At 39.0% G+C, this 23,675-nt stretch overlaps 1 protein-coding gene and 1 non-coding gene across 15 annotated transcripts in view; both read left to right on the top strand.

The window, feature by feature from the left end:
• MACF1 (microtubule actin crosslinking factor 1) overlaps window positions 1-23,675 on the top strand; it is a 326,604-nt gene that overhangs the window by 166,939 nt on the left and 135,990 nt on the right. For all 14 annotated transcript variants that reach the window (XM_053660146.1, XM_053660135.1, XM_053660145.1 and 11 more), the window contains 12 exons: window positions 602-878; window positions 2,057-2,185; window positions 2,901-2,978; window positions 3,646-3,807; window positions 5,374-5,478; window positions 6,080-6,175; window positions 7,238-7,363; window positions 9,877-10,029; window positions 12,259-12,413; window positions 19,619-19,745; window positions 20,291-20,474; window positions 20,861-21,030. In XM_053660146.1, the coding sequence (XP_053516121.1) occupies window positions 602-878; window positions 2,057-2,185; window positions 2,901-2,978; window positions 3,646-3,807; window positions 5,374-5,478; window positions 6,080-6,175; window positions 7,238-7,363; window positions 9,877-10,029; window positions 12,259-12,413; window positions 19,619-19,745; window positions 20,291-20,474; window positions 20,861-21,030 (1,762 nt within the window). The remainder of the gene's footprint in view (window positions 1-601; window positions 879-2,056; window positions 2,186-2,900; window positions 2,979-3,645; window positions 3,808-5,373; window positions 5,479-6,079; window positions 6,176-7,237; window positions 7,364-9,876; window positions 10,030-12,258; window positions 12,414-19,618; window positions 19,746-20,290; window positions 20,475-20,860; window positions 21,031-23,675) is intronic.
• LOC119052539 (U6 spliceosomal RNA) lies at window positions 21,690-21,795 on the top strand. The gene has a single exon (XR_005083137.2). It is a non-coding gene; the product is annotated as a U6 spliceosomal RNA (small nuclear RNA).

The raw sequence follows: 23,675 nt of genomic DNA, 5'->3' as shown, positions 1-23,675 counted from the left end.
GGTTCAATGTTTCAGTAGGAATACTACATGTGTTTTGGCAGGAATATTCTTCTGGTGAAGGACAATTTCCACTTATTGCAGTCCATGACACTAAGTACCTGTAAGGTTTCCTAATCATTGTATCATCTTATAACACCCCACGTATTTCAGAGTGACCTGCAGAGAGGGGTGTGCTACCAGAAATGGTTTAGATATGGTGATCCAGTGTCATTTTACAGAGGAGGAAACCAAGACCCATAGAGGGATGGGCATCATCCAAGTCACATAGTTCATACAGAGCCAAGACAAAGACATCTTTGGACCCCCTGATCTATTATTTATTCTATGATGCCATCTAGGACTTATGTAAATGGGTATTAGTTTGCAGCCCTCCAGTTAACACTGTAATTTGGTGTTTGCCTCAAAGACAAGTCTATACGATGAAGATGTTAATAATACCACTTTGCATTCATTTAACACTTCTGCTTTCTCAAAAACACTTTCCTGATAGGATTTTATTTTTATTTTTACCTCACCCTTGTTAAATGGATAGGGAAGATTGTATTTTTTAAAGTACGTTACAAATTTAAGTCTCTTCCTTCTTTATCTTCTTGCATTTCAGGGTTATGCGTCTACAGGATGAGCTAGTCACCTTGCGTCTAGAGTGCACAAACTTGTATCGAAAGGGCCATTTCACTTCACTTGAACTGGTTCCACCCTCTACTTTAACCACTTCTCATCTGAAAGCAGAACCCTTGACCAAGGGAACCCATTCTTCTTCTACCTCCTGGTTCCGAAAGCCTATGACTCGGGCTGAACTTGTGTCTATATCTTCCTCAGAAGATGAAGGCAATCTCCGATTTGTGTATGAACTACTGTCTTGGGTAGAAGAAATGCAGGTGAGTGGATGTTCCAAATGCCTCAACAGTGTACTAAGGTTTACTGGATCCAGCAGCTTATCTAAGAGGACTGTGTTGCTCTATTCCCAATTGTATAGATTCCCTTAATTATTGATGCTGCCTAGGACACAGGCCCCCTTCTCCTTAAATTTTAAATGGATAGAATCAGCTCACATTCTCAAAATTCCACTTGGCACAGGCTTTTCTAATTTGAAGCCATTAGGAAATTTATTCTCTTCAGTTTTCTGTACTCTAAATGGGAGCTTGTGGGAGAAGTTGCAGTCTATCTGTAAATCTCAGTTATCTTTTCTGAAATTTCCTCATTGGCAGGGAAACTTATTCCTTGCTTTTCGTGTGTGGCCTCAACTCTTACATTTAAGCAAGCCTTCTTTGTTTACAATTCTAAGGAGCACTTTTTAAAAAATAGGTTTTTCAATTGCAGTTGACATAACAATATATTAGTTTCAGGTACACAACATAGTTGATTAGATATTTATGTATAACTTATGGATGGATCACCCCATAAGTCTAGTAGCCATCTGGTACCATACATAGTTATTATAATATCGACTGTATTCTCTATGATGTACTTCACATCCCTAGGAGGCACTATTCGTGTGTATTCCAGGATAATGGTTCAAGTTCAGTATTGTCCTTTTTATCCTTCTAACCCTTTTGTTTATATAAATTCTTCCCATTTCCTAATGATGGATTCCCTGTGTACCGTTAATTATAAATATTCAAAGACAAGCTAATGTTTTAAAATTTGTTAGTCGATGCTTGAGTCCATGAATGAAGTTTAATATTTTCAGATATTTCTTCTTATATCCATTCTGATTGTGAAATGAAGAGACTGTATAAAGGGAAATGTCTAAAATACAAAGTTAAGCATCTTCAGCAAGTGGGAATACCTTCCTGGTTGGTAAATTTATGAATATATTCCCATAATGCTGCAGCAAAAAGCTGCCTGTACTGCTATAGGTGGCGGGGTTTAGTCTCCAGCTCCTTGGGAATGATTATGGCATACTTTCTTGTAAGAGGCCATAATGGAAATGGTTGAGATGTCCTTTTGTCCAGTCCTCTACCCCTAGTTCCTTTGTCTAAACATTAATTGTGACAATTTTCTTTTTCTGCCAATTTAGCAATAAGTTATTACATATGTATCTTTTCTTTTTCAGATGAAACTGGAGCGAGCAGAGTGGGGCAGTGACCTGCCTAGTGTGGAGCTGCAGCTGGAAACACAGCAGCACATTCATACCAGTGTGGAAGAGCTGGGTTCAAGTGTCAAAGAGGCCAGGTTGTACGAGGTGTGTGGCAGTCAGAATCCATTACAGAGGGTGGGGCAGGGACACTGTGCACAGTGCAGCTGCCTCTAAGGAAAAGCATGATAACCACAACCAGCACTTCACACAGACTCACTTTTCATATGAAGTGACATTCTGCTCTTTGAAATAGCCTTGTGACAAAGGTACTTTATTTATTAACACTTTTTTATTGTACAAGAAAGAAAAATGACACTGAAAGCTAAGGTCATAATTAATAAGTAGTGGCTGCAATTTTCAAACTCAGGCAGGCCTCTGCTTCATAAGTTCATATTCTTTCCATTTTACCTTCCATCTGCAGGAGAGAGCTGGTACACAGAAATTACTCAGTCTCACTTCTCCCTCACTCATCCTATCTTCCCAGTTTTGTTTTTTTATTTTGACTCTCCCCTTCAAAAAAGCAGTTGAATGATTTGGGAATCACCAAACATAGGTTTTTCTTTGAAACCTCTCCGAATTACTGGAAGCACAAGATAGTGAGGTCTGTCAGCTATATTCACCCTGCTGGACTGTCCTTCACTTAGTGCTGCTCCAGGCTATAAAATCTGACCCAGAGATTTCTTGTCTTGGTTTCTATTTTCTCAGAGTAAGTAATCTTTACCTATGTGTAGGCATAATATTTACATAGTTGAAACTATGCCATAAATATAGTTTACTTACTCTTTCTCTAATTTATTTTATTTCATTCCTTTCTTATCAGGGGAAAATGTCCCAAAATTTTTATACTAGTTATGTTGAAACTCTTGGAAAACTCGAGACACAGTATTGTAAATTGAAGGTAAGTTTTGACAAACTCTCCTGTGTTCTATTCTGGAGAATCTGGCTCCCTTCAAACAACTCTTATTCCTAATTCAGAAAGCTCTTAGTTTTTATTTTGTTTATTAGATTAAATCATTTACTATGCAGTTGTTCATATATATTATAATATTTTCTTAATGAATTAGAGACAGTGTTCCAGAAAGTTTTAAGTAGAGTCTATCCAAGCCATCATGCTTTACCAAAGCAGTCACTGTATGTGCTTTGAGACACCAGAACTAAAAGTTTGAGATCAGTAGATTGGACACTTCTCTTCTGTATGTGTTCTTTGTTCCTGTCATTCAAGATTGCCCAGAGTAGGACAGGCTCAGGATCATTCTTTATCCAGGGAGCCCCACAAAGGCCTGGTAAGTTCCAGCTTTTAGCTAAAATTGACAGGTTCAGGATCATTCTTTATCCAGGGAGCCCCACAAAGGCCTGGTAAGTTCCAGCTTTTAGCAAAAATTGACAATGACTCTGGGAGTCCTGTACAAAACTTGTGCTAAATTTGAGTTAATGGAGGGGCACCCAGAGATTAAAAAACAAGACAAAATTTATTTCCTGAGTTGTTCTTTGCTTTGATGTAAAATATGCTGTCTTCTGTAGATGAAAGGCTGGTGGTTTAACCTTATGGTCCTTGCTTTGTCTAGGAAACTTCCAGCTTCCGGATGAGGCACCTCCAGAGCCTCCACAAATTTGTTTCCAGAGCTACAACTGAATTGATTTGGTTGAATGAGAAAGAGGAGGAAGAACTAGCATATGACTGGAGTGACAACAATCCTAATATCTCAGCCAAGAAAAATTACTTCTCTGTGAGTCTAGCACAACACGCCTGTCGTATTTATGTAATAGCAGCAGGAGGAGACGGGGTCTAGTCTGCTGAGAACTTGGGTTTCTCGATCTGCATTCTGCTAGATAGAAATAGGGACTCTGCTCAGTGTGTCTGCATGTGAGGTGTATGTGGAGAGAGGGAAACTGAGGTCTGGGAAGAATTTATTTAGAATGAATTTAGAAAGGCAGTGTCCTGGATTGATAGAGCAGCAAGCAGCCTGCAGGTTGAGTCGTTTCAGAAGCAGTAAAGCTTTGTGGGCTTTGGAGTGAATTAGACCAAACTTAACTTTTCATTCCTCTGCTTACTAGCTCTGTGACCTTGGGCAAATCATTTAATCTTTGAACCTCTGTAAAATGGGATAATAATACCACTTAACAGCATTGTGTAAAATATTTAGTGAGATTTAGTAATAATCTTGGTATTGTTTAACTACAGTACTCTTGGCTTTTCAGAAATGCCAAATTCTCTAATTCATTTAATACTTTTTTGGTCTCAATCTCTTCATTTGTAAAATGAGAAGGAAAATTGGGCATTAGTCTATTGGACAGTTCTTTGTATTCTTTTTAGTGAAAGATGTATGTTGGTTTTTGCTACTTTTAGTGTTTCTATATCTCAGAGGATTTTTAAATATTTTGTAAACCCTGTGCAAATAGGAAACTTTTTTACTGATGCTTACTTCAGATACTTTAATTCCATTAATTTAGAGTATTTTTAAAAATATGAGCTTTTCCTGAACAGCAAGTGGTACAGGATTCTTCTGAAGTAAAGAGGAAAAAATAGATATGATAGTACAGTAAACAGTCTGTAGAAGAATGGAAATTAGTCCATGAAAGAGATATGAAAAAGGTGCTTGAAAAGCATCAAGGAGAAGGGGTCAGATCTGATAGTAAGGCTCAGTACACACCCTCACAGAAGAGCCACCATCTAAAGTAGGTTCTGTAATGTTAATAGACTTACTGAGTTGAGAGAGAGAAAGGAAGGGAGAGAGAGAGAGAGAGAAACAGCAATTGGTTGCCTTCCCCTATATACTGCTGGAGATTGAACCCACAACTGAGGTGTGTGCCCTGACCTGCAGCCTTTTGCTATACGGGATGATTCTCCAGCTGTCTGAGCCACCCATACAGGGCTATAATATTAACAGACTTTCAAGCCAGAGGAAGACACTGCAGGCTTAGGGAATAGTCTTGGGAATCTAGCCAGCCAGTGATAGAGATCCACTGGTGTGTCAGGTATTGTGGTAGGTGGGTGCTAGCATGAACAAGCTGCTCTAGCCCAGTTGTTTTCTTTCTCCGCTTCCAGTACTTGTTCTGTGTTCCCACTTACTCAGGTCTGGCTTGGGTCCATATTCTTTGTGAATCATTTGCCAGTAATTCCAGCATTTTTGCTCTTCTCTGAAGTCCATTGGCATGTACTGTTCATACATCTCATTTTGGCTCTCACCCAGTGCTGTAGGCTTCTTCAAAGTAGGGCAGGGAACAGAGCCTTCTCTCTATTGCTCCTCTTACCTTAATAGCACTTATTGCATAAAACCGAATTTAATTTTCAGGAGTTGACAATGGAACTGGAGGAAAAACAGGATGTGTTTCGGTCTCTACAAGATACTGCAGAGCTGCTATCACTCGAGAACCACCCAGCCAAGCAGACTGTGGAGGTGTGTGACTTGGGAATGTGTGAGGGCCAAGTGTGCAGAGGTGGTTGTTATAAAAGTACTCAAATCAGAGGATTTGTTCTGCTGAAAAACCCAGAATTGTCTGAAATAATTTGTGTTGGATTCTCCCTTTTTGTCCCAGGCCCCAAAAGACTGAAAATTATTTAATGCTATAAGGAGAATACTACAGTAAACAAGAAGAGATACTGACCCCTAACTTCATGGGGAAAATGACTCGGACCATATTTTTTCAAATAACTATTCAGTCACATCCTAACTCTTGTCAGTATGGTGCCTTTGCTCACAGAAGAGAGAGAGAGACAGTGAAGGAATCCAGGAGTTTATTTATGCTCATGTTTTCCTGGCCAGATCATTTAGTGGGCACCTAAGTGTCCTTTGCTGTGTAACCCCTTCTAACAAAATCATGTTGAATAAAAGACAAGCCTCTTGCTTATGGGAAGCATTGAGCAGCTGCCAGTCAAGTGTCTTCATGTATCTTCTGTAGTCCTCTCTACCATTAGCAGTTGTACTTGGAAGAGAGCATTGCACTTCCATATTAGGTCTATTAATCTCATCTCCTCCTCTCTGTGCTTGGTTGTTGCAGGCTTACAATGCCGCCGTCCAGTCCCAGTTGCAGTGGATGAAGCAGCTGTGCCTGTGTGTCGAGCAGCATATAAAAGAGAATACTGCTTACTTTCAGGTATGCAGGCTTTGTGTTTGTCCAAGTACATGTTTGTGTGTATATCAGAGAGGATGAGGATAATTGTTTTCATTCTGGCAAGACATTGTGTGTGCACACATCTGTACGCATATACATGGGAAAGGTGAGGTTAAATACTCATCTGTGTCAGCTAGCTTCTATTATGTAAACCACCACTGTAAAACTTAGTTGCTTAAAACAACAATCATTTAGGTAGCTTATGCTTCCGGGAATTGACAGTTTGGGCTGTGCTCAGCTGAGTGGTTTTCTCATCTTGCCTGGCTTAATCATGGCTGCAGGCAGCTGGCGAACAGGCTGGGGGCTGGATGGTTCATGTCTGATGTTGTCTGGAGTGATGAGGTACAAGCCTGTATACAAGTCTCTGTCATCGAATGGGCATGAGAGGCAAGAAGGAGTAAGCCCCAGTGCACCTGCTTCTGCTGTCACATTTATTAACATGCCAGTGGCCAAAGGAAGTCTCATGGCCATGCCCAGCTTCAAAGGGAGGAGAAGTAGACTCCATCTCTTGATGAGAAGACCTGTAAAATATCAGGACCATTTTTTTCCTACAGTCTGTCAAGCATTAAGAATACATATACTACTCGTTTTCAAATGAGGGTGGGTAGAGGAAATAAACTGTTATCTGTTTATTTGGTTGGTTTTTCTGTAAGTTAAGCAATCTTCCTGATAATTTTGTAATTATATCAATGAATTAAAACACTTGATAACCCAACTTCTAGGCTTTTATGAAATTTACCTCATAGCCAAGTGCTGTCACTAGTCAGAAGTCAAGAGGAATGAGCAGTGATTTCTGAGGACATGATGCAGACTGACTTTTCTATAGGGTTCAGTGGGCTTTGTACAATTGGTCACTAATATTTCCTGGCCATGGCGTTATAAAGCCTCCAGTTTATACTTTTGTGGTCTTTGTAATGAACTGTCACCCATCCAGGAAAGTATAATCAACTTTTCTCAACTGTGCACAGGAGGATTGTTTTTTCTGTTAAGATCTTGGTGTTGCGATGTAGTGAGCACAAGGAACCCCTCCCTTTATCCCCACAGTTCTTCAGCGACGCACGAGACCTGGAGTCATTCTTGAGGAACCTCCAAGATTCCATCAAACGAAAATATTCCTGTGACCACAACACCAGTTTATCCCGCCTCGAGGACCTGCTCCAGGACTCCATGGTGGGTGTTGCATCAGTGGGATGATTACAGAAACCTTCTCTGTCAGCTCCCGCTGGTAATATCCTTGAAAGCTCCAGGGCAGTGGGTCATTGTTACAGTGTTTGGCTCACATTTAAATAGAGTTTAATCAATTTGTTCTTTTTCCTTTTTTCCTTTCTTTCCTTTAAAGAAGTTATTAATAAGATTCCTTTGGGTATGTTATTGAAGTAAAGGCCTAGTCATCTCCCCCTGAGCCACTTAGTGCTTATCATACTTTCTTTGCATTGTTCCTACCTATTTCACTTCAGTAGTTGGAGCCAAAGACGAGGTGTAGAGCATGGAAGATAGGGCTGAAGGGGATTAACTGACGTTAAATTCATTTTCACTCTCCCATGTAAAGAGAATTTTAAAAACAAAAAGAAAAAACAACAACAAAACAATGAGCTACACCTGAGCCAAATTTTTCTTCTTTCGTAATTTTCCTTTGGTAATGATGAGGTATTAGAAAATTGAATTTAATTAAGGACATTGAAATCTTATTTAGATGTAATGCAATATTATCTAGTTCATTTATATAGCAGTATTTATATTTTTTAAAGTACTATTGCGTCCAGTATTTTGTCCAAATCAAGCTTACATTTATTTCCTCCAATGAACTACTCCTTTAGGAGTGCTGGTAATAAAATCAAATCAACAGCAGGACTACTTACATTTATTGAATGTATATTCACAGAGTTGACAAAGCAAGGCTCAAGGTACATTTCACAGTAAGATAGAAATATGTCTGTAATAGGGAATTATTTTTTCTGTATGAGAAGTCAGGGGATTCTCACATTTCAACAGAGAATTATGATGAGGGGAATCAGAATAACCAAAAACAGTGTCATTTTTTGAGGGTGAGACTTGTGCATTTGTGAACATTAGTTGATTTTTTTTTGTATACTTACAGGCATTATAAACTTATAAATGAGTTTACATTCAGTGTTTCACCAGGGCAAATAATTTGTTAGTTTAATTAATTTAGAATGAAGGGTAAAAAACCTGACTTTTCAGATGTTGTCTCTAGAAGGTCTCTCTTAGAGGTACTTCAAGTATGAAGGAGGAATATAATAATCCTTGGCTATTATCTCCTCCCTCCCACAGAGTTCCTTCCTGTCTGTAGGGTAACTTCTCTGCAACTGTCATATCTTCTCTTCTCGAGGGTTGCTGCTTTGTTCCCTCCTCTCCAGGTCAGGGGCATCGGGTTGGCGGCATCACCGGGGCATGGAGTCAACCGGGTCTGCTCCTCAACTTGTCCTCAGCTTTCCGTCAGGTTCGGGAGCATCTGTCCTGGCTTCTGGTTCTTTTCAGAACTTTTACCACGCTGAGCACTTGGTTTCTGGAGTTTGAGATGTTTGGCTTGGGTTAGACAGAAATTGACATCTTTATTGCAAGGAAAATGACACGGGTAGACCAGCTCTCAAGTATGGAACAGTGTGGCTGTCACCCTGATATGTTCCATTCCTCTTTCTTAACTAATAAGTTAAAGTTGTATTTCTTCCAATCATGCTCCCCGGGACAGGCACAGGTAGTTTGTTTAAGCATTTCTTCTTCTTTTTTATTTTATTTTTTTACTTGCATATTCTTAATTCTTTAATGGCATTTCTTAACATTATTAACTCTTTACTCTCATTACATCTACTTCCATCCTAAGAAAGCCCTCTTCTGGGGAGTTTTTATACCTCAAAATGGGCTTGAAACATCCTGGTTAATCTTTTACTTTAATGGAATTGGCAGTACATTGCTACCAATTTTGTTGACAAGAAGTTCGTTAGTTTTTAAGATAATTGGGTTTGCAGAGACTTGAGAGTTTTAATTTTGCATGGTACTGCTTTCAACCCAATCAAGTTTACATGACTTTCACACAGCAAGACACTAAAAGGTAAATAAACCCTTTGTCATAATGCCTTCACCAACAGTATTGATTTGGAGATTGTTGGTTGAAGAGCTAAGAGCTTTCTGGAGAAAGTTTGACTCAATTTAAGAAAGTAAAACATTTGTGATAGACATAATTATTTAAAAAATTTTTAAAGAGCCTAACTCTAGCTTCTTGTATGCAAAAGGCAAGACCTGGCTTCTACCAGTAATAAATTGAATAACAACAACAATAACAACATAGTTGTTATTATTGTTTTTAACTTCCATGTTCTCTGAACCTTATTTGGGGAAATCCTCTGCTAGCTTTATAGCTGTATTTGGCAGCTAGAAATTCTTTTTTGTTTTACGGGTTTTTTGTTTTTGTTTTTTTGCATGCGGCTTTATGGTTCATTCAAAAGGCATAGGGAAAAAGCTGCAAAATTTGAATACAAAAACACTTGGCAGAAGACAAAAAACAGTCTCTCTTTTTTTCTTTGTCCTTGTGTTTCTAAGATGGCTCCACCAAGGATTATTTAACTGAGAAATGGCATTCTCTCAGAGAGTGGAGCACTCAATTTTCTGTCAGTCACCCTGAGTAGCCACATTAGTATCTTTTTGATTTTCTTCTCATTTTGTAGGATGAAAAGGAGCAGCTTATACAGTCCAAGAGTTCTGTCGCCAGTCTTGTTGGGAGATCAAAAACAATTGTACAGCTAAAGCCACGCAGTCCTGACCATGTGCTAAGAAGCACCATTTCTGTGAAGGCCATCTGCGACTATCGGCAGATCGAGGTAAGGAGATAAAAAGGATACTTCCGGCTCCAGAGGAAAGGAAGGGAGGGAAAGGGAAGCCTTCAGTTAGGGTCATAAAAATAAAGAAAGATCAAATGATATGCCCAGATCCCTTATATCATTTTAAAAATAGGTAAAAAAAGCTTCACCCTGGCCAGGTGGCTCAGTTGATTGGCTCGTTGTCCCCTGCACCAGAAGGTTGTTGGTTCTGTCCCTGGTCAAGGCACATACCTAGGTTGCAGGTTTGATCCCCGGTCAGGGCTTGAATGGGAGCCAACCAATCATTGTTTCTCTCTTACATTGTTTTCCTTTCCCTCTCCCTTTCCTTGTCTTTCTCCTTCTCTCTTTCTCCCCCCTTCCTCTCTCTAAAAATCAATGAAAAAATATCCTCAGATGAGGATTTAAAAAAAACAAAAAGCTTCAACTCTACAATAATAATCTGCTCTCTGACTTTGTGATTGGCTTCATCTACTCAGTTGCCTACGTGGTGACAGAAATGGTATTTTGTAGCAACTGGGAGATATTTTTGTCTCCTCCCCTCTCATCCATCCCCATAGCTTGTAGGACTACCAAATCAATACTAACTTCTAAATAAAATCCCTTAAATGAACTTCTTTCTGTCCCTGCTGCTAGTACGCTAAGTTAAACCATAAGTGTCTTTCACTTGGATTCATTTCATCAGCCTCCTCAATGCATTTTTTAAAGAATTTGGGAAGGGAGAGAAACATCAGTGTATGAGAGAAACATTGATTGGTGGCCTCTCACATGACCTGGCCTGCAACCCAGGCACGTGCCAATGCCTTCTTTATCCCACCACCAGCATGCTCATTTACAGAAAGGGTCACTCTCTTGCTTAAGTCCTACAGCAGTTCCCCTTTCTGTGTACAAAGTCTAAATTCCTTAATGCAGTTTCAGAGTCCCGAACAATTGTTCTTTGCCTCTCTAGCCAAGACTGGGTCATGTCCCTTTCATGCATTCCTGGTAAATTGCATTTGTCACACAGTAGTGTAACTATATTCCTCACTAGAATATGTGGAATATATTAATAGGCCATGTTTGTCAGCTTCTCATTTCACCATTTCTGTCTCTAGTGGCCTAGTACACTGCCAGGTGCATAGTAGGCTCAAATATGTACAAATATGTTTAAAAAAAGAATGAATTTTCTTTTTGTGCACCTTTCTGTCTCAGTATTTCTGTCTACTCAAGAGAGAACCCCCAAAAACCCAGAATTTATTTATTAAAAAATTGTGTATTTATTCTTACATGTTTAAACTTCAGTCACCTTCGAAGTACTTTCCATTTGATGCAATACACCTATGGAGACAGTTTTTCCACTACTCAAAACAGTTTTTGAACTTGTCAATTTTGATGGCTTTTAGTGCTTCTGCCATTTTTTGCCTGACCTCTTCCACATCAGCAAAATGTTTTCCTTTGGGGAATTTTTTCATCTGGGGAAACAAAAAGAAAATTGATTTGGACAAGATTGGGGTGAATAGGGAGGGCAGTGCACGGGAGTCATGCTGTTTTTGGTCAAAAATATCTGAACACTCAGTGTGGTGTGGACAGGTGTGCTCGTAAATCACCTGTCATGAGATGGACAAACATGTTGAGTCTTAAAAAAAATTCACTGAAGCTAAACACAGCCTCTCAAAACACCAGCTGGTACACTGATAGAGGTGGGTTCTAGAATATTCACCTAGAGGGGCAAGCCTATACTACGAGGGGCCTGCCCTGCAGAAGATAATTCTGGGGTTTTTTGGGTCTCCCCTGCTTCCCATAAAATAGGGATGATTATTGTCAGGTACTTGTCTTGCAAGAGAAGGAGCTGATGATTCCAAACACTTAAATGTTTTTAGGGCTTTGGGTGGGATGACAGGAAGGAAGGGGGGACCAAATATCACAAAAGTAAGGTTGTGAGTATTCATGTCTCTAATTTTTACTCTAGTGGTTGTACATGCGAGAGATTGTCCTTGGAGGTCTTACAGTCTCCTTCTACCCTTCATTTACTGAGTTATTTGACATGTAACAGGCATTTCAGAAACACTTGCTTCCTGGATGTATTTGATGTCTGCAACTGGTATTTTTACACATTATCTTTTTGTTAGAGTCAGGAACTCTTATGTGATGGCAGATTTTGAAAACGGTTTTTTTTCTTGAGGATTTCATAGCCTTGCAAGGGATTAGGCACCAGGTAATAATCAGTAATGACTTGTAAATTTGTCTCTTCAGATCACTATTTGCAAGAACGACGAATGTGTGTTGGAAGATAATTCACAGAGGACCAAGTGGAAAGTGATCAGCCCCACAGGGAATGAGGCAATGGTGCCATCCGTCTGCTTCCTCATCCCTCCACCCAACAAGGATGCCACGGAAATGGCCAGCAGGTACCTTTGCTCTGCCACCACTTGCACTGCCACCACTTGCACTGCCACCTCTGCTGTTTGATCTGGGAGAAATTATGGAGGGACAATTTGCATTTATGATTTCCTTGCACAGAATGCCCGAATTTTAAAGTTTCTTTTGGGAAAGATCCTCTATTAGGATATCAAGTCTTACACTGCCAGCCACATAGTAGATTTTCAGTAAATGTTTATGTTCAATTAAGATATATTTAGTGATAATTCTTTTTTAAAAAAATTCTTGATTATAAACAGTTCATTCTCAGAAGATTCATTTTTGTAGTGACAACTAATTTTCTTCTTTAATGTATATTTTTAGAGTAATATGTCATATTTTTAAAAGTTGAATTATACCAAAAACTTAATAAAAATTACCAACCACCATCCCTACTCCAGAGTTCTGCTTCCCAGAGTCAACTATTTTCATCTCTTTGAGAAAATTGTTTGGCTTTAATTCCAAATACCTAAATAATGTGATTTCTCCCTGCTATTGTCTGATTTTTTCAACTTTAGAAATTATTGATATCTTACTCTAGAAAACTAACACTTAGTTTGCTACACATGACACCTGCATACACTTCTCTTTTTCCCACCTTCCAAATGTAGATATGTCACAATCTTGTTTAAATTGATATTTTTATGTTGTTATTGGGTTGGGTTATTATCATTTAGGTTTTTTTCTGTAAAATAAAAGACTTGTTTTTCATTTTCACCAGTAACTTTATTGATTTGGATATTTTGAGTATGTTGGCTATCTCCTGCTATTGGCTTCTAGTGGGTAGAGGCCAGAGGTACTGCTTACCATCTTCCAATGCATAAGAATTATTTGGCCAAAATGTCAGTAGTACTAAGACATTTTGCAAAGCACTTTTGACATGTTCAGTCAGTCACAGCACCATCTCCATGTATTGCACCAATCTTTGTGTTTCTTTATTTAAAATATATTTTATTGATTATGCCATTACAATTGTCCCATTTCCCCCCTTCATTCCTCTCCACACTTCACACCCCTCCCTCCACATCCCCCCCCTTTACTTCATATCCATGTGTCATAAGGTTCTTTAGCTTCTACATTTCCCACACTACTCTTGCCTTCTCCCTGTCTATTTTCTCCCCACCATCTATGCTATTTATTCTCTGTACCTTCTCCCCCTCTCTCCTCTTCCCACTCCCCTGTTGCTAACCCTCCATGTGATCTCCATTTCTGTGGTTCCACTCCTGATCTAGCTGTCTGCTTAGTTTGCCTTTGTTTTAGGTGTGGTTGTTAATAACTGTGAGTTTGCTGTCCTTTCACTGTTCATATTTTTTATCTTCTTTTTCTTAGATAAGTTCCTTTAACATTATATCATAAGGGCTTGGTGATGATGAGCTCCTTGAATTTGATCTTATCTGAGAAGCACTTTATCTGTCCTTCCATTCTAAATGAAAGTTTTGCTGGATAGAGCAATCTTGGATGTAGGTCCTTGCATTTCATGACTTGGAATATTTCTTTCCAGCCCCTTCTTGCCTGTAAGGTCTCTTTCGAGAAGTCAGCTGACAGTTTGATGGGAACTTTTTTGTAGGTGACTATCCCCTTATCTCTTGCTGTTTCTAGAATTCTCTCCTTCATTTTAATCCTTGGCAATGTAATTATGATGTACATTGGTTTATTCTCCCTTGGGTCCAACTTCTTTGGGACTCTCTGAGCTTGGACTTCCTGGAAGTCTGTTGCCTTTGCCAGATTGGGGAAGTTCTCCTTTATTATTTGTTCAATTGAGTTTTCCACTTGTTGCCCTTCCTCTTCCCCTTCTGATACCCCTATAATTCAGATGTTGGAATGTTTAAAGATGTCCTGGAGGTCCCTAAGCCTCTCCTTATTTTTTTTGAATTCTTGTTTCTTCTTCCTTTTCTGTTTGGTTGTTTCTTCCTTCCTTTTGGGCCACTCCATTGATTTGAGTCCCAGTTTTCTTTCCATTACTATTGGTCCCCTGTGCATTTTCCTTCATTTCACTTAGTGTAGTCTTCATTTTTTCATCTAATTTGCGAGCAAAATCAACCAGTTCTGTGAGCATCCTGATCACCAGTGTTTTGAACTGTGTGTATGATAGGTTGGCTATCTCTTGGTCACTTAAAAGTATTGGCTGTGGGGCATTGATTTGTTCTTCCATTTGAGCCATAATTTTTGGTCTGGTTGCGCCTGTTACGTTGCGGGGCAGAGACTTAGTTGTTCACCAGAGCAGGGCAACCCAGTCTCTGGGTTGTGACACTGTATGTGGGGGTGGGGTTAGAGAGGGAACAGTGGTGCTTGCTCTGCTCTCTCTCAGATTTCGGTCCCCTCTTTTGCTTCCCACAAGCAAATTGGGCCCTTCTAGTGCTGGTTCCTGGGTGGGTGGGCTTGTGTATGTTCTAGGACCTGGTGGGTCTCTTCAAGGAACTCTTCCTGTGAGGTTGGGAGTCTCTCCTGACACCTCAACCCCCACAAGTGTTTTTAAGTGGTGCTTTTAGGCTTTATTTTTCTGCACTGGTGCCCTGGGTTACATAGGCTGTCTCACTGCCCTTTTTTACCTGGTTTATCTGTGCACAAATGTGTGTCTGTGGTCAGCCAGCCACCTTGTGCATTTCACTGGGTTTGCTCATTTCCTCCCCGCACCCAGGGTCTGCCAACCACCACTTTTTCTTGCAGTGACCCTCTCTGCTGGCCGCCTACTCTGCCCCTGTTACCGATCTGGATGAATGGTTCATTGCTGTTGGACTTCGTTACAGTACAATTTTATGTCTGCTCTGGGTTTTTTTTTTGTTTCTAAATCTTTGTTGTCCTTAAATTTGGTTGTGCAAGGAGGCACAGTGTTTCCACCTAAGCCTCCATCTTGGCTGGAAGTCCTTTAGTTCCACAGCAACAGGGAGGAAAGATTTTGCCCAAATCTTTGTGTTTCATTTGTGGTTTTTACCTTTCTTGAAATAATAAAGCATAATATGCTAAAAATGTTTCTTATGTTCTTCCATTTTCCTTTTCCTAAAATGTCTGCACAAAAATTAATCAATTTTGATGTATTTTTAAATGTATGCTGATATGACTATTGTCAACAATATAGTCTAACAAAATTGTTTCAAATGATGTTAAAGACAGCTAAGAACTACTAGATCCACAAAAGTAATGTACTTTTTGGCCAACCCAATACATTAAATGATTTATAACTGAGCCATGCAATACTGTAGGGGGTTGTGAGGCTTATCCCCAGGGTGCCTTTCCTCTCTAAACTCTTCTCCTATACTCCTTGCTTATTCTTAGGTCCTGTAACTCTCACCTTTTTCCTGTTTCTCAAACACCACAAGCATATTCTTCCCTCAGGTCTTTCTCTTCCTTTCCTTGCTTCAAATATTTACGGGATTCACTCTCTTCATTCAGTACATCTTACCATCCCATGCATTCCCACCCCCACTCACTGCCTATCACTTTCTGTCTCCTTTACTCATCTTTATTTTTCTTCACAACACTTATTATAGCCTAAGAGATTGCGTATTTGTTTACTGCCTCTCCCTGCCTGTTAAAAGTTCCAAAAGAACAGAAGGGATTTTTCTGTTTAGTTCTGTAGCCTGAAGCACCTGGAATCATTGCTGGCACATAGAAAATGCTTGTGAGGTGGTTGTAGAGGGAAAGAATAAATGAGTGGGTGAGTGAATGTGTGTTTGAGTAAATTATTTCATTTCTTTTGTAACTTTTCATTTCCTTGGAATTGATCATTGTTTTGTTAGTAAATTTCCTTAGTTGCCTATTGGCATATTATGAATTTGTTCCCAAACTCTTGTATGTTACTGTAAAAGGCTTCTCAGTATGGCCAAACACCATAGGCAATTTTCATTTTTGTTTTATCAAGAAAACATCTCTTCTGGCCCATTCTGTCTTCCGTTTCCAGTCTCAACCCACTGTGCAGGTTTGCTTCAGTACTGTCTCCCTGGCATTTCACTTTGTCTTCATCCTGAAGGTCTTCTTCACCTCTCTTTTGTGCTGGACCCTCTGATTCCTGGAAAACAAGTCTTATTTTGTTGGTTTATTCCCTGGTTTGGGGGAGTATACTCTAGGAGCCTACTGAGAAAAAGTCCAGGAAAAGTAAACTTTTCGAAACCTTTATATCTGAAAATGTCTTTCATCTCCCTTCATAATGAATTAGTTATGAATTTTCATAACAGAATTCTTTTGAAAATTATTTTCACTCTGAACCTTGAAAGTACTGTTTCACTGTTTTCTAGCTTCCAGTATTTGCTATAGAAAAATACAATATCATTGTCATTCTTTATCTTTCTTTTTTTTTAAATTTACAGAACTGTCAAATTTTTTCTTTGTAGTGAGCAGTAGTATGGTTCTGACAAATGCATAGAATTGTATATCTTCCACTGTAGTCACGATACAAATCGGTTTGATACTTTAACCTTTTGAATGAGATCTTTGTCTCTCTGAAAGTTTTGAAATCCTTCTGTCCTTATTCTTTGGAGGGGATGCTTTATGTGAGTCTGTAGGTGAGTCTCTATGCCAACTCTGAACCCAAAGTGGGAATTCATATCTTTGATATCTCGGGAAATTTTTCTTGGATTATGTCTTTAATTATGTCCTTCTCTAAGTTTTATTGTTGCTTTTCAGACTTCTTATTTGTCACATGTTGGATCTCTTAAACTGATTCTCTGATTTTCTTCTGTTTTATATTTCTTTGTGTTTTTGTTCTTTGAGATTTCTTGAACTTTTATTTCAACTTTGCTAGGATTTTAGCAGGATTTTTGGAAAAGGGAAAGAAAGTAATGAGTTTAATGTCTTATTTAACTTACAATGCTGGCTTCTAGTTTTTCATTCTATTTTAATATCTCACATTTCTCAACTTGCAAAAATTCAAGGTAATTTATTATATTTTTACATGTGTCTGTATATCTGTGAGTTTAAGTTTTCCCGAAGTTGAGGTCAAATTAGGCATGGATACTTAAGAAAAACATCTGGACTTCCGCCAAGATGGAGGTTTAGCTGGATGTGCCTGCCTCCTCACACAACCAAGTTTAGGGACAACTAAATATTAGCATCAGAAAACACAACCAGAACACGGAAAACTGAACTTTTCGGAAGTCCGCTAACAACAAATTCTTCAGCCCGACCGGTAAGGGGCGAAACCGGCGTGGGGTGAGGACTTACAAAGGAGGGCTCAGTCGGACCGGGCGCGGAATCGACGCGCGAATCCAGTCGCGCGGGTTCCAAACCCAGGATTGGACCTAGTGAGCCACCGAGCAGCCCACCGGGGGAGCGACTACAGAGGACACAGTGGGGAGGCGGTGGCAGCGAGTTGACTGTGGTTGCCTGGTTGCGCGCGAGTGAGGGAGTGAGCGGTTGGACCGGCGGCGGCGCGCCATTTCCCGCTCTGACCACGCCCCCACATACAGCGTCACAACCCAGCGACCTGGGACTCCAAGGCGCCGCTTGTCCCACTTAAAGGGCCAGAACAGACCAAAAATGTCGCAGGCAGAACTCAAAGCCCCAGAGATAAATCTAAATGACGAAGAAATAGCAAAACTCTCAGACGCACAGTTTAAAACACTGGTCATCAGCTTCCTCACAGATCTGGTGGATTACAGCCACAAATTAGAGAAACATATGGAGGCTAAATTAAGGGAAATGAATGGAATTCCACAGGAATCCCATAGAGATGAAAAGGAAACTGGGACTCAAATCAATGCAGTGGGCCAGAAGAAAGCAAATAATGGACAAACAGAAAAGAGTCAAGGAGCAAGAATTCAAAGAAATGAGGAGAGTCTTAGGAACCTCCAGGACATCTTTAAACGCTCCAATATCCGAATTATAGGGGTACCAGAAGGGGGGAAAGACACAACCACCAGTGGAAAAACTATTTGAACAAATAATAAAAGAAAATTTCCCCAATCTGGCAAAGGAAATAGACTTCCAAGAAATCCAAGAAGCCCAGAGAGTACCAAAAAAGTTGGACTCAAGAAGAAACACACCAAGGCATATCATAATTACATTAGCCAAAATTAAAATGAAGGAAAGAATCCTGGAAGCAGCAAGAGCTAAGGGGACAATCACCTACAAAGGAGTCCCCATCAGGCTGTCAGCAGATTTCTCAAAAGAGACCTTACAGGCAAGAAGGGGCTGGAAAGAAATATTCCAAGTCATGAAATCTAAAGACCTACAACCAAGATTGCTCTACCCAGCAAAACTTTCATTTAGAACGGAAGGACAGATAAGGTGCTTCTCAGATAAGACCAAATTCAAGGAGTTCATCATCACCAAGCCCTTATTATATGAAATGTTAAAGGGACTTATCTAAGAAAAAGAAGTTAAAGAAACATGAACAGTGAAAGGACAACAAACTCACAGTTATTAACAACCACACCTAAAACGAAAGCAAACTAAAAGGACAGCTAGAGCAGGAGTGGAAACATAGAAATGAAGATCTCAAGGAGGGTTAGCAACAGGGGAGTGGGAGGAGGAGAAGGTGGGAGAAGGTACAGAAAACAAGTAGCATAGACAGTAGATAGAAAATAGATGGGGGGGGCGAGAATAGTTTGGGAAATATAGAACCTAAATGACTTGAGACACATGGACATAAACTAAAGGGGGGTAATGGTGGGGTTGGGGGGGCAGGGTGGAGGGGAATGGAGGGGGGAATAGAACAACTGTAACAGCATAATCAATTCAAAAAAATAAATAAATTTAATTTAAAAAAAAAAAGAAAAACATCTGTCACGCAGTTTCCTTCTGCATGCCAGATGAACTTCTTAAATTGCTGTTAAGTCTTAAACATTTTAGCAGTTTTGTAAATATGTAGAACATAGCAAATCACTTTTTAAGTGTTGATGTTGTCATTTTCAACAATTCCAAATGAGATTATTTTATCTGTAATTTTCTGTGTCATTGTTTTCCCTGGGTAGTTCCTCTCTCTAACTTCTCTTAGTTGTATTACATTCAGGTAACATTTATGAGATTGCTAAGGTATGCTGACATAATATACATAATAGTATAGCAAATCCAAACTGGGCGAGGATCTCAATTAATTTAATTCTAAAGATTCCTGTGTTTTTAGTATTGGAATTGTTGCCTTTATCTGCTCAGCATATAAATTCAGTTCTGCTAAGTGAATATACACTTTTTTCTCAGAGGGTCTCTAATGTGAAGCTCAAGCCTTATAAAAGCTATAACCTGACTCTGTTGTTCATAGAGTGGAGCAGTCTTATCAGAAGGTGATGGCCCTTTGGCATCAACTGCATGTAAACACCAAAAGCCTTATCTCTTGGAACTATCTGAGGAAGGACCTTGACCTTATAAAGACCTGGAACCTGGAAAAGGTAACCGTGAAGGCATTACCCCAGGCACACATCCTGCTAGCAAGCTCTTTTTAGAAGGAACTTTTTTCTTTACTATTAGACTCCTACCCACCCAGTGAGAATAAAATGGAGCCAGGGAGACTGGTTCAAGGTGAGGTGCTTTAGGCTCTTAGGAACTAGAAAAGCAGCCTTAATGGTTAAGGAAACTGATGAAAATAAATAACATACTTGGTCTTCTTGGCAGAGGGTGGAGGTCATAGGCTTCTTCTCACTTCAGGATAAGTATCTCTTTTGCATAAGTATATGTAATAGGGGAATGTGCTGAATTAATCGTTATTAAGGGTTATGTCCAAGGGGACACAAGGGTGCTTCTGGGGTTCTAGTGACATCCTATTTCTTAATCTAAATGCTGATTACATGGACAAGTTCAATTTGTGAAAAAGCAGCATGTTTACAGTCACAGTTTGCATATTATTTTGTGTCTATGTTAAATGTCAATAAAAAAGGAGAAAGAGAAATTATAATGTTCCCATTTTATTGGAATTTCTCTGGCTTTTCCTGTCTAGCTTCGGTCATCAACACCAGGGGAGTACCACCAAGTTATGAAGACTCTCCAGGCCCACTATGAAGACTTTCTGCAGGATAGCCGTGACTCGGTGCTGTTTTCAGTGGCGGATCATCTGCGTTTGGAAGAGGAAGTAGAGGCTTGTAAAACCCACTTCCAGCACCTGATAAAGTCCATGGAGAATGGTGTGTGCCTTGTAAAGGGTGCTGCAGGACGCTTCATATAAATTAGAGTATTGTCACCACTATAACAAAAACCTTGAGAGACAAACACTTTCAGAGATGAATTCAGATCATGGAAGAAGAATCTGTATTTTAGTCTTTATTGCTAATCAACCTATTACATATTCTAGTGGAAATAGCATGTTTGGGTCCTAAACATTATTATGTAATGCAGGGAATTTAGGATCAGGCCTAAGGTTTCCCACATAAGGCCTTGCTTTCATTGGTGGAATATTAATCAGATCTGCTGGAACCACTGGTACCCTCCCCCTGGAGGTAAATCTGTTGTTTCCAGGTTTGCTGATCTATGGTGTGGTGCTTAATGGTCTTCTGTGCTTGTGCATTCACAGAGGACAAGGAGGAAACTGTGGCCAAGATGTACATTTCAGAGCTGAAGAATATCCGGCTACGCTTGGAGGAGTGTGAACAGAGGCTAGTCAAACAAATTCAGACCTCAGCCAGCTCTAGAAGTGACAAAGATGCCCGGCAGGACAGTGCATTAAGGATCGCAGAGCAAGAGGTAAGTCCCAAGAGCAAGGTAGGTGTTGGTTGCACAGTAAATGCTTTCAGAATGAATTAGGTGGCAAGAGAGTATGGATCCTAAAAAATAAGGAAATAAATTTATGGCAATCCTACTTCTCTACAGCCTGAAAGTATCTTTTACTGGTGGAAAAGCTTAATTTTAGCTCCCAGTGTATTGTTGAATATTGATTAGTTTCCTACACCACTGGGAAGGCAAACAGACTGGTAAATTGCTCTAAATGCTGCATTTAGGCTATATATTTGAAGATTGCTTAGTAGAGATTTCACTCTCAGCTTTATCCCTTATAAGTAATTACTTTCTATTATATAAGTATTGTCAGTCATGTGACTCAAAAATATTAAAGAAAGAATCATATTCTACTCTGGGTTCTAATGCACTTTCTCTGTAACTGAGCAAATTAACTTTTATCTTTAGTTTCCTTTCTTATAAAAGGGATATAATATACAAGTCATGGAACTGTTTTAAAAATTAAGTGATGTACATAGAATGAGCTTTCTGGAAAAGTAAAATGTTATAAAAATGTAGGATTGTATTCTTGAAGTAAAAGCAGAAAGTACTAGTTGTTTTATCTGGAGTGTTACTAGAACATTTCTACTTGGGCTGGTATGAGAGAGCTCTATGAAGACTATTAGACTTGATGCTCGTTTTAGCAATCCATATTCTAAAATTGGAATAATACAGACACTAGCATGGCCCATATGCAAGGATGACACACAAATTTGTGAAGCATTCCATATTTTTATTGGCCTGTTTGCTCCAGAATCTTACTGTCACAGTACGTTTACCATTTAATAAAAATCTACCATCAAAAAAGAATAATAGATTTGAACTGGGAGCTTAAAGGGAATGGAAAGAAGTGGCTAATGAGAGGAAACGTTTTTTCCTTCTTACCATCCTTAATTATTAAGCTTGAGGAGGAGTTTGAGAGGACAGCATAAATTTCATGGGCCAAGAGGGATCTAATATGCCTATATGAATCATATCATATTAACCTGTAATTCTCATGTTGACGCATTTTACTTTTCTGTAGTCATCAAAAAGGTTAATATTCAGCTCTTCTGAAAAAATCTTCCTTTTTTTTTACTTTTTATTTTGAAATAGTTTCAGATATACAGAAGTTTTTATTCTTTACCTAGATTTATCCTTCACCTAGATTCCCCAAGGGTTAACTTCTTTTATATTTACTTTATCATTTTCTTCTACATATGTGTATATACATAGTAATAATCTTTTTTTTCCTTGAGAGTAACTTCCAGAAATGATGCTCCTTTACCCCTAAATACTTCAGTGTGCATTTCCAAAAACAAGGATAGTCTCTTACCATCACCACAGGACACTGATTAAAACTAGGAAATGAATATTGATATGACTTTATTAAAGTTTTATCAGTTGATCCTAATAATTCTTTTTTGGGGTAGCACCCCAACCTACTCTATCCCCCTTGCAAAAAAAAAATTTTGGTGTAGGATTCAATCCAGTTTCACACATTGCATTTAGGTGCTATGTATCTTTAGATTTCTTTAACCTGAAACAGTTTTTTGATTTTTCATTCTCTTTCATGAGCTTAACATTATTGAAGAGTATAGGACATTTATTTTGTAGAATGTCCCTCTATGTGTTTATCTGAGGCTTTCTCATGATTAGAAATAGCTTACACATTTTTGGCAGGAATATCACAGAAGTGATATTGTGTCCTTGGTGAATAATATCAGGAGGCATGTGATGCTGATTTGTCCCATTACTGGTGATAACTTTTTATCACTTGTTGCTGTTTCCCCCTTTGTAATTACTAATTATTTTGTGGGGAGATACTTCGAGGCTATGTAAATATCATATTTTACCAACTAGTTTTAGCATCTGTTGTTGACTCTTGAATTACTAGTATGACTGTTACCAAAAGGGGATTTTCTAATTCTGTTATTTCTTTTACATTTTTTAATTTTTGTTTTATCAAATGGAAAGAGCTTGCCTCCCTCCTTTCTTCTTTCTTTATGTCATATAAACTGATGAATTCTTATTTTAGTCAGTGGTTTATAATTTGCTACTCTATTTTTGATGTTCAAAATATTCCAGATTTAGACACTAGAAACCCCTTTAAGTTGGCTCCTATGTCATTTTAACATGTCATCATTATTCTCTGAGTGCTTTATTATTTCTTAATGAAACAAATATTCCAGGTTCATCTTGCCTTAGCCAGCCTCAGCCCTGGAGTTGGTCATTTCTCCAAGGAGTCCTACTTCCTTTAGGTGGAAATTGTTATTTAGGAACCATGAAAGATCTGGGTGCTGAGTGTGCTCATTGTCTAGGACTGCTCAGCAAACATCTAGAAAAAGACATACTTACAAACACATATGCATACACACATGCATGCACACTCCTATGTTATACACACACCTACTTATATATATGTACATATGCATGTATGTATATACATATGTGGAAGTATAGTATGTACATAAACATATCACAAAGGTAGATCAATGTATTTATCAGTCTGACACACACACAAAACTATGAATGCATATGTATCTTATCTCCATCTGATTCCAAACCAATACCATTGGGCTATTCTGACCTTTCCTCCTTTCTTTCCCCAAGACTGAAAAACCTACTTACATTAT

Source organism: Artibeus jamaicensis, unplaced genomic scaffold (assembly GCF_021234435.1).
Source record: "Artibeus jamaicensis isolate MK-2021 breed Jamaican fruit bat unplaced genomic scaffold, CSHL_Jam_final scaffold_847, whole genome shotgun sequence".
NCBI classification, from domain to species: Eukaryota; Metazoa; Chordata; class Mammalia; order Chiroptera; family Phyllostomidae; genus Artibeus; species Artibeus jamaicensis.
The sequence above is the reverse complement of the archived record's forward strand: the minus strand, read 5'-3'. Positions and strand labels throughout refer to the sequence as shown.